Below are 13,149 nucleotides of genomic sequence, written 5' to 3'. Positions count from 1 at the left end.
AATCCACAAAGAGCTCTTACGAATCAATAAAAAGATAAACCCTATGGCAGGAAGGATGGACAGATAGAAGTACACAATTTCGGAAAAGAGACACAAGCAGTCAACAAACATACGCACCAGTAACCTAAGAAATTGCAAATTAAACAAAATTGCATTAGAGTAAAGCAGGTGAAAACTTGTAAGGTCTTTCTAGTATTTGAAAGAATGTATCAAAATTTTTATCTTCCTACCCAACAATTCTCCTCTGGGAATCAATCCCAGATAAATAATCACAGACTTATTTATGCAAAGAATTAAGTTACAAAGATGTTCACTATAGCACTGTTAAATTAGTGAAAACTGGGAGAGCCTAAATAAGCAAACAGAATACTATATAGACATTAAATTACTGTTGTTGAATGTTTAAGACAATGTAGACATCTTTCCATGTCTTTAAGCAAAAAGAACACAAATAGATACACACAATATTAATTTTTGTGAAGGGAAATATATATATATATATACACAGACACACACACATATATATGCGCTGAAAAAAAGGCTAGATGGAAAAACAGTGAAATGTTAACAGCGGTTTCTCTGAATTGTAGAATTAAAGTTGGTTTCTATTTTAGTTTTGCTTATCAGCATTTTCTATACCAAACCTGTCTTAGTTTTGTTGAAGGGGGAAGAGAAAAGTTAACACAGAGATAAACATTGAAATATATAAAAAAATCCAAGCTTGCTGTTCTGAGGAACGGCCTTAGAACACGGCCAACTCACATCTGCCCCACATGGGAGAGCAGGTAGGGGCTGAGTCATTCCGCGAATGCCACGCGGGCCCCAAATCACATGCACGGCTTTGGAATGCACCGGGAGGATTACGAGGCTGTCTGGCTTTCTGGGAGTGCACGCCCCACAAAACAGTGAAGCTTCACTGTGAAGAATTTTCTGGTCATTTTCATTTTTAGAGTTTAGCTGTGGCCTGTAGAAACCAGGAAAGTTCCTTTCTTCCTCCTTCTGTTTGCCTCCTCCTCGTAGCCCACCTACTGGTGAGCCCCAGATGAGAAAGAACATTGGCAACAATCACAAGCGCTCCGTAAGGAAATGCTCTGCTTAGCAAAACAGGCAGGTTCCAGCCTCCTCTTCACCCTGCTCTGGTGCCCAGCTGAGGCACACAACACAGCAGGTGGCCTCCCAATTTGGAGAATGGGGGCAATTTTCGACCAGTGGCAGGTGGTCCTTCACATCCAGCTCCCTGCCTCTTTCCTCTATCACGTGCAGTTACACTAGTCAATCCCCAGGCTCTGGCCACACCTGCTTGCGCCCAGCAGGGGTCCCTTTCCAATCTCAGTCACTGTCGACAGGACCCCTTCTGTCTGGGATGCCCCATGTGCACCTTCCTCTGGACCCACCTCCCAGATGACTTCCTCTTCCTGGTGGTTTCCCCCAGCCCCAGACAGAGGCCACCCATGCCTTCTCTGGGTTCTCAGAGCGTGTTTGGCTCTTAAGTCCCAGAATCAGTTGCTGGATCAACTCCACTGGTTGGACTGTGACTGCGCTTCCAGGGTCCTCCCATCTCAGCTAATGACAATTTACCCTCCCGGCTGCTCAAGCTAAAACCTGGAGTCATCTGTGACTCTCCTCACCCCTCACATCTCACATTTCATCTGGCAGGAAATCCTGCAGCTCTACCTTCAGGGCATGTCCTGAATCTGGTCTCCTCTCATCACCTACCGCTAGCACCCCAGTTCCTGTGGCTGAAGGTCCTCCCAGCTGGTCTCCTGGCTGGTCCCCTCCAGTCTATTCTCCAGTAGGCAGCCAGAGTGATCCTTTCAAAACCCAAAAGCCAGATGACGTCATTCCTCTGCTCAGAACCTCCACTGACTTCCCATCTCACCCAGAGATAAAGCGAGAGAGGCCCGAAACACTCAGCCTCCCTGTCCCACCTCTCAGAACTCGTCTCCCCACTTCCTCTCCACCTGCTCCACTCAGTCATGCCAATCTCCCTGAAGCAGCCAGGCATGCTCCTGCCTTGGACTTTTGCCCTGACTGTTCCCTCTGCCTGGAATGCACTTCTCTCCGAGAGCCGTGTGAATCACACCATCACACCCTTCAGCAAAGCCCTCTGAGCACCCATCTGAAACAGCACCCCACCCCAAACTGAGGCCCACCCCAGCTTTATTTTTCTCTACACTCTACCCAACATACTTTATTTGCTTGAATCCTCTCACGAGAGGGTAAACTCAGGGTAGCATGAATTTTTATGTTTTGTCCACAGCTGTATCCCCAGCATCTAAATAGAACAATACCCAGCAGGTAGCCCATTCTCAACAATGTGTGTTTAATGAATGAATGAGGAGAAAGGACTTGGTATGGGCTCTCATGGCCCAGCTGAGGACTCGGAGTCCAGCCTGTAAGTGAAGGCCCAGCAGTGGACAAGCCCTGCCCCAGCCCACCCACCTATCAAGTCATTTCTCCCCTCCCCGGCCTTGGGAAGCCCCTTTCTGACCATTATTCTTAAGTTCTGCTTGGAAAACTCAGGGCCTGAGTCATTCCCCAGGGCCCTGACTAATTCTCTCTCCATCCCTTGGACCCACCTCCAAGATCCTTCCTCTACAGCATAATGGGAAATCCAGAGAGAGCTCCCCTTGGAGAAGATGGAAAGGAACTGAATGATTTAGAGGAAAATTCAGTTCTTCCTGGCTCATCAATTGAGAAAGTGCAAACTCTCAGGAAGCCAGTGCCTCCGAAAGTGAAACATTAATAGAAATATTACTGGAAAATACCAAACAGGAAGAGAAGGAAAATTCCATTGTGGAAGCAAGGTCCTCTGTCGATGCTCCTTAATGATCTCAGTAACTCGTTTCAGAATCAAAACACGGAAAGAACCGGAAATCAATCAGGCTGTCACCCTTCCTGTGGACTGGAGCTTTGGCCAAACCACCTCCACACCACCCCGGCACAAAGGGCACTGGGCTCAGAACACAAGGTCAACAGCCTGGCCACTGCAGTTCCTGCTGGGAGGCAGGGTGGGCTCCATGCCTCCCTAGACCCTCAGTTTTTCCATCTGTAAAATGGGTGTTACAGCACCTTCCTCACTGAGTGACTCTTAGAGTCAAATTAATTATGGGTGTGAAAGTATCTTTTCAGCTGTGGAATACTCACCCAAATGTAGGAGTTTGGGTGGGTCCTACAATGCTAACAGAGGGGATTTTTATAAGAGTTTAAATCTAGCCACAAATAAGGCAGAGAAAATTCAGGTATGAGATTGTGCAGCCTGAGGTGATATGGCACAGTGATTCAAAACAAAGACCCTAAAGCCAGCTTCAAATCTCATCTCTGCCACTTACTGGCAGGGTGACCTTAGACAAGTTACTTAACCTCTCTGCCTCGTACTCTCATATGTAAAATGGGAATGACAGTAGCATCTACCTCAAGGGACTTTGGTGAGCAGTAAGTTAGCGCACGTAGAGCACAAAGAACAATGTCTGTCTTAGAGTATATGCAATGGAAGTACTGGCTAATACTGCTATTGTGGAAAGCTCCTTCAATTCAAGTGACTACTCTTTCTTGATTCAAACGCCTCCTCCTCCAAGAAACCTTCCCTGCTTCCCTCAGTTGAAATGAACGTCCTCCTGACCCTGCTTCTCCTTCAGCTCCACAAAATCAAGGCTCTGCCCAGAACAGCTTCTGTGCCAGGATGGCTCTCAGCTCACCCACAATACTTTGTTTATAGACAAATTCTGCCCACACCACTTTGTTTATAGACAAATTCTGCCATACAGAGCTGTGTTCTAACCTTGGTTCCTGTGTCCTCACCAGAAAATAAGCTCCTTACAGGCAGGCACTACCCAACTCCTAGTTCATCCCTGTATCCACACAGCTCCTGACAATGGCCTGCATATGGCAATTTCTCAGTCAACACAAGCCAAACAAGTTACAAGTTAGTGTGGCAGACACCACCGGCAGCCTGTCTCCATCCTGCAGGAACAGCCTCCCTCAGAAAGCTGACGAAGGTGCTGCCATCAGCCAGCCAGCAACCCGGCTCTCTGCTTCAAAGCCACAAATCCCAATTTATTTTCTAGGGCCCAGCCTGACCTACCCCTTCGCCACAGGCCACTACCACTTGGCTCTCTCAGCACAAGATGAGAAAGTCAGCTCCAAGTGAAACTGCCCAGGGAAGCACTTGACCACAGGCAGGTTCAGCTTTGCTTAAATGGCCAAAGGAAAACACACGTGTCTCAGATTTGCCTTTTAACACCTATTTTATGGGTCAGAAATGCTTTGGGGGAGAGGACGAGGTCAAGTCTTGGGGGTTCAGTCTGGGGAAATCAGTCATGTTCTGAGGTTGTCAGATTAGAAGACGGTCATCAGATCTCCTTCAAGGAAACTTAGGTTCCTTGTTGACAAGGGCCAAGATATCAGTTTTTTTTTTTTTCTTAAAAGAGTACACACAGCCTCGCCAGTCCTTGAATGAGAAGACATAACAGTTACAAGACACACATCTCGTGATCTTGTGCAGCTGTCCCTTGGGAAGTGGCAACTCTGTGTGCAGAATTTTTCTATGAAATAACTCAAGTGCTACATTAACATCTCATTTATGGAACTCAGAGGGAGATGAGGGAGGGAGAGAGAAAAGCCAGCTCTGGGGAGCCTTTGGGGACCACCAAAGCCCAGACTGAAAGGGATGGGGGAGGGGGTGCAAGAAGAGGAGCATTAAGTGAAGGGGAGCAGGAGACATACAACACACATTTCAGTAAGTATCAGACTCTTGGGACTTCCCTGGTGACGCAGTGGTTGAGAATCCGCCTGCCAATTCAGGGGACTCGGGTTTGATCCCTGGTCTGGGAAGATCCCACATGCCGCAGAGCAACTAAGACCGTGCACCACAACTACTGATCCTGCGCTCTAGAGCCTGCGAGCCACAACTACTGAGCCCACGTGCCAAAACTACTGAAGCCCATGCGCTCTAGGGTCTGCATGCTGCAACTACTGAAGCCCGCACGCCTGGAGCCCATGCTCCGCAATAAGAGAAGCCACCACAATGAAAAGCCCGCGCACCGCAACAAAGAGTAGCCCCTGCTCGCTGCAAATAGAGAAAGCCGGTGCGCAGCAATGAAGACCCAACGCAGCCAAATAAATAAATAAATAAAAAATCAGGGGCTTCCCCAATGGCTCAGTAGTTGAGAGTCCGCCTGCCGCTGCAGGGGATGCGGGTTCGTGCCCCGGTCCGGGAGGATCCCATGTGCCGTGGAGCGGCTGGGCCCGTGAGCCGTGGCCGCTGAGCCTGCGTGTCCGGAGCCTGTGCTCCGCAGCGGGAGAGGCCACAACAGTGAGAGGCCCGCGCACTGCAAAAAAAAAAAAAAAAAAAAAAAAAAAAAAAAAAAGATTAAAAAATCAGAGTCTTACTATCTCCATCTAAATCATTGAAAGGAGAGGAACAAATTGATAAAAAGCATATAGGCTTTGAATTCAGACTGAATAGGTATAAACTGGGCCCCATCACTTGGTAGCTGTGTTACATTAGGCAAGTTATTACCTCTAAGACTCAGTTTCTTTAACTGTAAAATGGGGGCAATACTATCCATGGTAGAGGAATAGCACTAAAGGCCCCAATAGCACTAATGGCCTGTCTGTATCCCTGTCCTCTGCCATGGGACTTCGCAGCTCCTCCTCTCTCCCCGAATCCCGGCTGGCCTTATGACTTGCTTTGGTCAACAGAATGCAGCAGAAGGGACAGTAGGGACAGTAGGCCAGTTTCTTACCTCAAGAAACTGTATGGGCTTCTGTAATTTCTTGGAACCCTGCCACCATCATATGAACAAGGCTAACTCGCTGGAAGATGAGAGACCACATGGAACAGAGCTTACTCGATATAGCCAAGGCCATCCTAAACCAGGCATCCCCATACATGTAAGAGCCTGGCTAGGACTGGCAGGGCAGCACATACACTCCACACTGACCTTAGATGCCTGAGTGAGCCCAGCTGAGGCCAGAAAAACTACTCAGCTGACATGTGGGTTCATGGTCAATAATAAAGGCTTATCATTTAAAGCAGGGGTTGGAAACTACACACCACAGGCCAGCTTCCCGTTTTTGTAAATAAAGATTGGATACAGCTACACCCTTTTAATTTATATATTGTCTAAGTCTGCTTTCAAGCTACAATGGCAGAATAGTTGAATAGTTGTGATGGGGGCTGTCTGGCCTGCAAGCTAAATTATTTACTAACTGGCTCTAAGAAACTTTGCTAACCTCTGGTTTAAAACCAGAGTTTGGCGTGATTTGTTACGCAGCAATAGCTAACTGATACAGTACATAAACCCCTTCTCCGGTGATTGTGAGGATTCAAGGACCAATTAAGCGGTTAGCCTGAAGCCTGGAGAACATACTTCTCTTCCGGGGAATCAATGGGAAAAACTGGGTTTGATATGCAGCGTTTTTCTCACACTACTTTCAAGGGACAGGACTTCAAAGAAGAAAGTGTTCCAAGCCAAACCACAGCTACCAAGCTTGGCTCTTACCTTTCCAATCAATTACTTTCTCAGAACTGGAGAATGTGGTTGTTAACCAAATAGAAATGACTGACAGCTCATGCTTGACCCTGGCTTCAATCAAGCTATACATCAATGATTTGAAGTGAAAAGGACTGAAAGACAAGTCACAACTCCCCACAAAGACAGTGAGACACTCTCTTCCTGTTGTGGCTCTAACCTCCGTCTGCAACCTCCTGCCACACCCACCCTTCAGAGCCTCCAACCATTCTCTTGGCACAAGCCTCTGCATGGAGAAGCTTAAATGCTGCCACCCCCGAAAGCCCTCCTTGAATTCACAGACAGAGTTGAGGCCCTCCCAGCCCTTTGCACACCCTTCTGTTCTGGCATGCCACATGTTGCGACACTGCCTCATTACCCGTCTCTGTCTCCCAGACTAGATCTTGAAAAGCTCGTGTTCAACTACAAACTGAAAAGCTTCCCTCTTGGAAAGCTGGCCACCACTTATTCTCTCTGAATTGCCCCCTGCTTAGCATGCTGCTCAGAAACTGTTTGCTGAGTGTTTTAAAAAAAAAAAGTTGAACATGATATTATTTATTCCTTAGGAAACATGTTATTTAACTCAACTCTGTGGATGCTGACAAAATATAAATTGTTGGTACACATCAGCATGTATTTAAAACTTGGGGAACTGATGTCATGGTGCATCTTGACTTTCTCAGTTGCAGTGGAAACATTTACTTAATTTTGATAAAAGAACAAGACTTCAGCAGAAAATACAACTGGATGAGCCCTGTTCGGCTGCAAAAAAGGAGACCTACCAAGTTACTGGCCTTTTTGTCATCATTATTTTTTTATAAAGACAACCTGAAGGAATAATATTTCCACCTACTAAAGTTTCGTTTTTCTCTTCCCAGGAGTTCAGGCCCTCACTGTGTCTCACTCGGACTGTATTGTAATTGCCTCCTAACTCCAAACCCATTTCCCCCAGACTGTGGCAGCTGTGTGTAACCTGGGATCCTCCTCAACCATGGCTCTGAGTCTATCCTTTTCCTGACTCAACAGTCTTCAAGGATTCCCCTGTGGGATCTAAACTCAGGACCCCACGTATCTCACATTGTCACCTCTCATTCCCCAAGTGAGGCCCACTGCAAGAAAGCTCTAGTTTCTAAGAACACCCTCCACATTAAGGTTTCATACATATATTTGCACACACATACGCCCACACACATACATATATGGACACACGTATGCATGTACACTCACAGCACAGGCACCTAAGTGCTCCCGCAGGCTTCAGTCAGCCTTCTCCCCAGCTCAAAGCTGCCTCCTAGGTGAAGACCTCACTGAATTCCCCAAGACAAAAACACTGGGAAACAAATGATGAAAAGACAATGTGTGTAGATATCCTCCGGAGGCTTAGACCAAAGATTACTGCCAAGTCTTTTGCAGCCTTTATTCCCTTCCTCCTAGCTCGCCCTTGTACCAAGAGATCTCTGAGCACAAAAGTAAGTGCAGGGAAAAGCTAGTTAAACTGAAAACACAGTCTGTTACAGATGATTCTAAAAGGGAAAATGCCCCAAACTGGAGGCTGGCTGAGTGGTGCATATGTGACCAGGTGTGTGTGTGCCCCGGGACTTATCTGGGAGAGTAGAAGGACGCCCACGTATGTGTCAGAAGGAAGCACAGGTAACTAAGGGAAGCAGGAGAAGGGCCCCCCAAAGATAAAGCTGGTTGGGAGGTGGCAATGGAGGCCCTGAAAGGAGGATCTGTGGACCAATAGCTCCTACTTCCATGCCATAGCAACCCTCAACACAGGCCGATGTTAAAAACACAGGGCCTGGCACGCAGGCGGCATTCAGCAGCCCTAGGGGTTCTTGTCCTAACTCCTAACAACAGAAAAAAGGAAGCTGGGTCTGAGATTAAGTGGGCTAGAGTAGGTTTTCCTGGATCTGTGGGTGAGGGGCAGAAGGCGGGCTCTGGGGTGTTCAGGGCTGGATCTGCAGTATGCCTGACCTTCCAAAAGCTATCTGGCTGGAAATAATGTGAAAACCAGGCTGCCTCCTGGCTGCCTGGCCAGGAATTGGGGGTGGGTGTTAGCCCCGGATTAGGAGGCAGTCCCACAAAGAGGGCAGAGATGAGGACATCCAGAGTCTGCATCCCAAAGCAGCTCTGACCAGAAGACCCAGAGGGAGGGTTAAGAAGCCACTGTTTCATTAGTGTTCTCTAAGTGTGGTCCCAGGATCAGCAGCAAAAGATCACCTGAGAATTTGTTAGAAATGCACATTCTCAGGCCCCACACCAGGTGTGGTGACTCAGGCACTTCAGGCGATGGGTCCCACAATCTGTGTTTTAACCAGTCCTCCGGGTGCCAGTTTGAGAACCACTGCATACTATGACCCTTCTGGGCTCCTTCCCCTCCTACTCGTTAGAAAGAACATCTGGTAGCCACAATCCCTCCAACTCCAAGGATCACAACAACTTCTTAAAAGACCAAAGGGCTCAAAGTCACAACCTAGTATGTGAAAATACAGCCCAGAGAGATCTTTTTTTTTTTTTTTTGACTGTGTTGGGTCTTTGTTGCTGCGCACAGGCTTTCTCTAGTTGCAGTGAGCAGAGCACAGGCTCTAGGCACGCAGCTTCAGTAGTTGCAGCAGGTGGGCTCAGTAGTTGTGGCTCATGGGCTCTAGACCACAGGTTCACTAGTTGTGGCGCACAGGCTCAGTTGCTCCCCGGCATGGGGAAATCTTCCCAGACCAGGGTTCAAACCCATGTCCCCTGCATTGGCAGGTGGATTCTTAACCACTGTGCCACCAGAGAAGTCCCCAGAGAGATCTTTTTTAAAAACCACATTTGCTCACATCATTTAGCAGCTAAACCCCCTCACTGGCCCTCACTGTGCTTAGCTTTCAAGGTCCTCCCTCACCCGGGCCCTCCTGACCCTCTGGGGTCCTGCCCAACTCTAACCTCTGAATTCTGGCCACAGGGCCTTTACCTGCAGTCCCCTACAGCACCAGGCTCTCTTCTGCAGCCAACCATAATAATGGTCCTCCCTGACCACGTCCCATCACGGCACTTATCATGCACACTGCGGCCTGGGCCACAGTATTCACTAGACCCTGCTCTAGTACCCAGCAAGGGAGAGCACAGAGAAGACCTGTAAGAAATACAAACAAGCCAAGTCTTCAACACACTTGACACTCCAGCTATAAAACTTATTATTCCTCAGTATTTGAAACAGTCTTAATTATAATTAGAAAAAACATTTACTAGGGTTTTGAAAACCATAAAGAAAGACTTCAGTGAGCAAGCAGAACGACAAGCAGTGGTAGAGAAAGGAGATTTGCCCACCTGGGAGGTGGTCATGGAGTAATGGGGGAAGGCACAATCTCTCTGGAGAGCTAGAGTGGGCCGTCCTTCCATCCCCAGGGACTTCAGGTTCTCCCAGGCCAGCACCTAGCCAAGCCTGGGCCACACATAAGGCAGCAGGGAGCCTCTCTGCTGTTTCCCTCATAGATCAACCACAAACCCATAATCCTGGGGGCTCTCGGAGAAACCTCCTCTGTCACCAAGGCAGCACCTTGGTGGCCACCTGGCTTCCAGCTCTTCGTCATTTAGGTATGGCATCCTGGGTGCTTAGGAAGCCCAGAGTCCATGCTTCCAAGATGTGTTCCCAAAACTGGCCCAGAGGGAGGTGGAATCCACCGACTGCCCACGATGCCTTCAGCAGACCCAGTGGGGGGAGGAGGGAGTACTCGGGGGACCTAGGACCTTGGGGGAGAGGAAGTCAGGCAGAAAAAAATCAGGAGGGGCATCCCCTTACTCCTCCTGCCTGGAAAACAAAAAAGATCCCTTTCCAAGCACCAGCTGGCAGGTAGGAGCCTGTCTCCCTCCTGTCTGGACATCCAGTCCTAAAAGAAACTCAGACTCTATCAGTCTCCCCCAGCCCACACCTGGGCAAAAGTTTACCTTTGGGAGAACGTAGGGGGCCAGAGGAGAACAAGAGGGACAGCGGCCTGATAGCCATTGCAAGGCACTGGGCCTCAGATGTAATCAAAACACTGCCTTCCACCAGAAGTAGACAGAACAAGTATTATTTCGTGGGGGAAAGGAGGGTGTCACAGGAGTGTGAAGGGGGAGGAGAGGGCACCATCTGGCTGGAATTAACTAACCTGCTTCAAAGGTGGGGCTCGAGATGGTCTGATTTGTTAGGGAGGGGGGGGTTGCACAAAATCGTCCCCCTCATCCCTGGGGCTGTATGGGGTGGGGTAAGGTCAGGAAGGAAGGTGAGGTTTTGGAGGGGTGGGTCTCCTTCCAGCTGGCTGGGTAGGCGGACCCCTCCCATGCGCGGCTGGAGGAACTGACAGGTCTAAGTGGAGCGCTCTTGTAGGCCAGCTCACTGCAACTGGAAGAGCACGCTTGGGGGTTCCCGGTGCAGCTCCAGTACAAAAGGCCGTCCCATTTCGAAACCTGGCGCGGGGGGGTGGGTCAGGGCAGGGCGTTTAGAGTGATTTACATATATCCATTTAAAGACAGCCGGTCTGAATCTGCCATCGGAAATGGGTAATATCCGGCGAGTCCCTTCCCAGCTCTGGACCTCAGTTTCCCATGTATAGAATCGGGCAGGAGGAAGAGGAGGTAGACAAGAGTAAACACGCTTTTAAGTCCGTGACAGCTCTGCCTCTCTGACTTTCCTCCTCGGGGGTCTGAAGGGCTAGTTAGGTGTCTCTTTCTTGGGCAAGGCTGGGCGGGGCGCTCTCGTCAGGCTACTTCCGAAAGGGGCACCTGGCTGTGGGCTCAGAGACAGGACGTTTTGGCAGCAGCAGTGAAAGAGACTGTGTCAGGAGGCCGGCGATCGGGGGCAAAGCGCATGCTGAGGCAGAACTGGGAAGCACCGTTGAGAGGCCTGACCCCAAAGGTCCTAGCCCGAGTGGATGTAGGAACTCGAAACTAGACAGGTGCCTCAGTTTACCCGTGCGCACAGTGGCTCTGGAACCTCGGGTGAGGCCGAGGGGCGCCTTACCTTGTCCTTCTTGCCGGCACCGCTCTCTTCCGCGGCCGAGGCGCCACACCTGTTGAGCAGTTTCTTGCCTCCGCAGGCCGTCGGGCTCCAGGTGCGACCGCCTGAGCAGGAGCCCCCCGAGGGTTCTGGGGCACCGCCCGCGGCGCTCTCCACCTTAATGAGGCGGTGCTTGGGGGAGATGTAGCGCACCTCGGCTGGCGTGGCGGGCCGCCGCTCGCTGCTGCTGCGGTAGAGGTGAGGGGAGCCCGAGGACGAGGACGAGGACGCGGCGGCGCCCGCGCCAGAGGCGGCACAGCAGCAGCCCGCGGCGCCCGTCGCGGACGAGGCCGAGAAGGCCCGCTGCCCCCCGCCTGGCTCCCCGCCGCCGCAGTAGTCCAGGCGGCACATGGCGCGCAGTTTGCGCAGAGACGAGCCGGGCCCGTTGTAGGGGTCCTCAAAGTCGCGCTCCTTCTGTGCGCGGTAGGCGCGGATAAGGTCGCTAGTGCTGCCGCTGTCGTCGGGCAGCGATCCCGACGAGGCCGAGAAGCAGGAGGCGGCGGCCGTACCGCAGGACGCCGAGGTGGCCGAGGGGGCCTGCGGCACGGCCTGGGGGGTCTGCGAGGGCCGCTCGCCCCGGCGCCGCTGCTCGCGGTAGTCGGGCCGCGGCGGCTGCGGGGGGCTCTTAGTCTTGCTGTTGCCCAAGCTGAAGTACTTGTTCAGCCACTTGGCCATGGCGAGAGGCCGCCTAGGGCCGCGGCGCGGGAGCCGGGTCCGCCGCCGCGGCCATTCGGGGGGCAGTGCTGCCGCCCAGGTCCCTCGGCGCCCCCGCCCCGGCGAGGGGCGTCCGGGGCGCCCGCTCCCGACGCCAAGTTCAAGTTCTCTCCTCCGCCTCCTGCCGGCCGCTCCCGGGCTCCGGCCGCTGCAGCACCGCCCTCCGCCTCCTCCGCGCGCCTCCCAGGCTTCGGATCTCGTGCCCTTCGCGGGCGCGTCTCATGGGATCCGGCCGCGGCCCCACAGATAACTAAAGGCCCGGGCGCCCCCCTCCTCGGACGCTCTGGCCGTGCGCTCCGCCACGGAGCACGCTCCTGCCCCGTCGGAACCGCAGCCACCGCCTTGGCCCGGATTCCCGGTACTGCTGGAACTTGTCGGCGTCCTCGGCCCCCCACTTCTTCCTTCCCGAGAACGCTGTAGCGAGCTCGGCACCCGGCCGGCTAGCAAGCGGGCCGGAGAGCGAGCGAGCGAGCAAGCGACGAGGGAGGGAGGAGGCAGCCGGCGCCCGCCCGAGCCCGCGCGCCCGTGCCCGTCCCGGCGGCGCCTGCTGCTGCCGCTGTCGCCGCCTCCCGAACCGCCGCGTGTGTGACACTCGGGCCGCCAGCGCCCGCCCCGCGCTGCGGCCCCGCCCTCCCTGGGCCCGCGCGCGCCCCGCCCCCATCCCGCCCCCGCAGACCCCGCCCCGCCCACCCCCACGCGTCCTGCTGCCAGACCTCGGCCCTGGCTCCGCCCCTCTTGCGCCCGGGTCCTGGGCAGAAGCAGCTCCCCTCTTCAGCACGCGCCACCTCCTGTGGCCGCCTCGGCGCCAGGCCCTGGGTCTCGCCTGAGGGCGCCGGGGTCCCGCGGCGCAACCGGCCCCGTCTCGCTCGCAGTCCGCCGCCTCCTAGGGCGAGAGGTTGC

The 13,149-nt window shown here is 52.4% G+C and overlaps 1 protein-coding gene across 1 annotated transcript in view; it reads right to left on the bottom strand.

The window, feature by feature from the left end:
- SHB (SH2 domain containing adaptor protein B) overlaps positions 1 to 12,910 on the bottom strand; it is a 135,160-nt gene extending 122,250 nt beyond the window's left edge. Inside the window, 2 exon segments of the mRNA XM_060153195.1 lie at positions 11,500 to 12,678; positions 12,680 to 12,910. Of these exon segments, the coding sequence (XP_060009178.1) occupies positions 11,500 to 12,678; positions 12,680 to 12,910 (1,410 nt within the window).
- Between the last annotated feature and the right edge of the window lie 239 nt (positions 12,911 to 13,149).

The sequence above is a fragment of the Lagenorhynchus albirostris genome, chromosome 7 (genome assembly GCF_949774975.1).
Source record: "Lagenorhynchus albirostris chromosome 7, mLagAlb1.1, whole genome shotgun sequence".
Taxonomy (NCBI): Eukaryota; Metazoa; Chordata; class Mammalia; order Artiodactyla; family Delphinidae; genus Lagenorhynchus; species Lagenorhynchus albirostris.
This window is presented reverse-complemented; position numbering and strand designations above follow the sequence as displayed.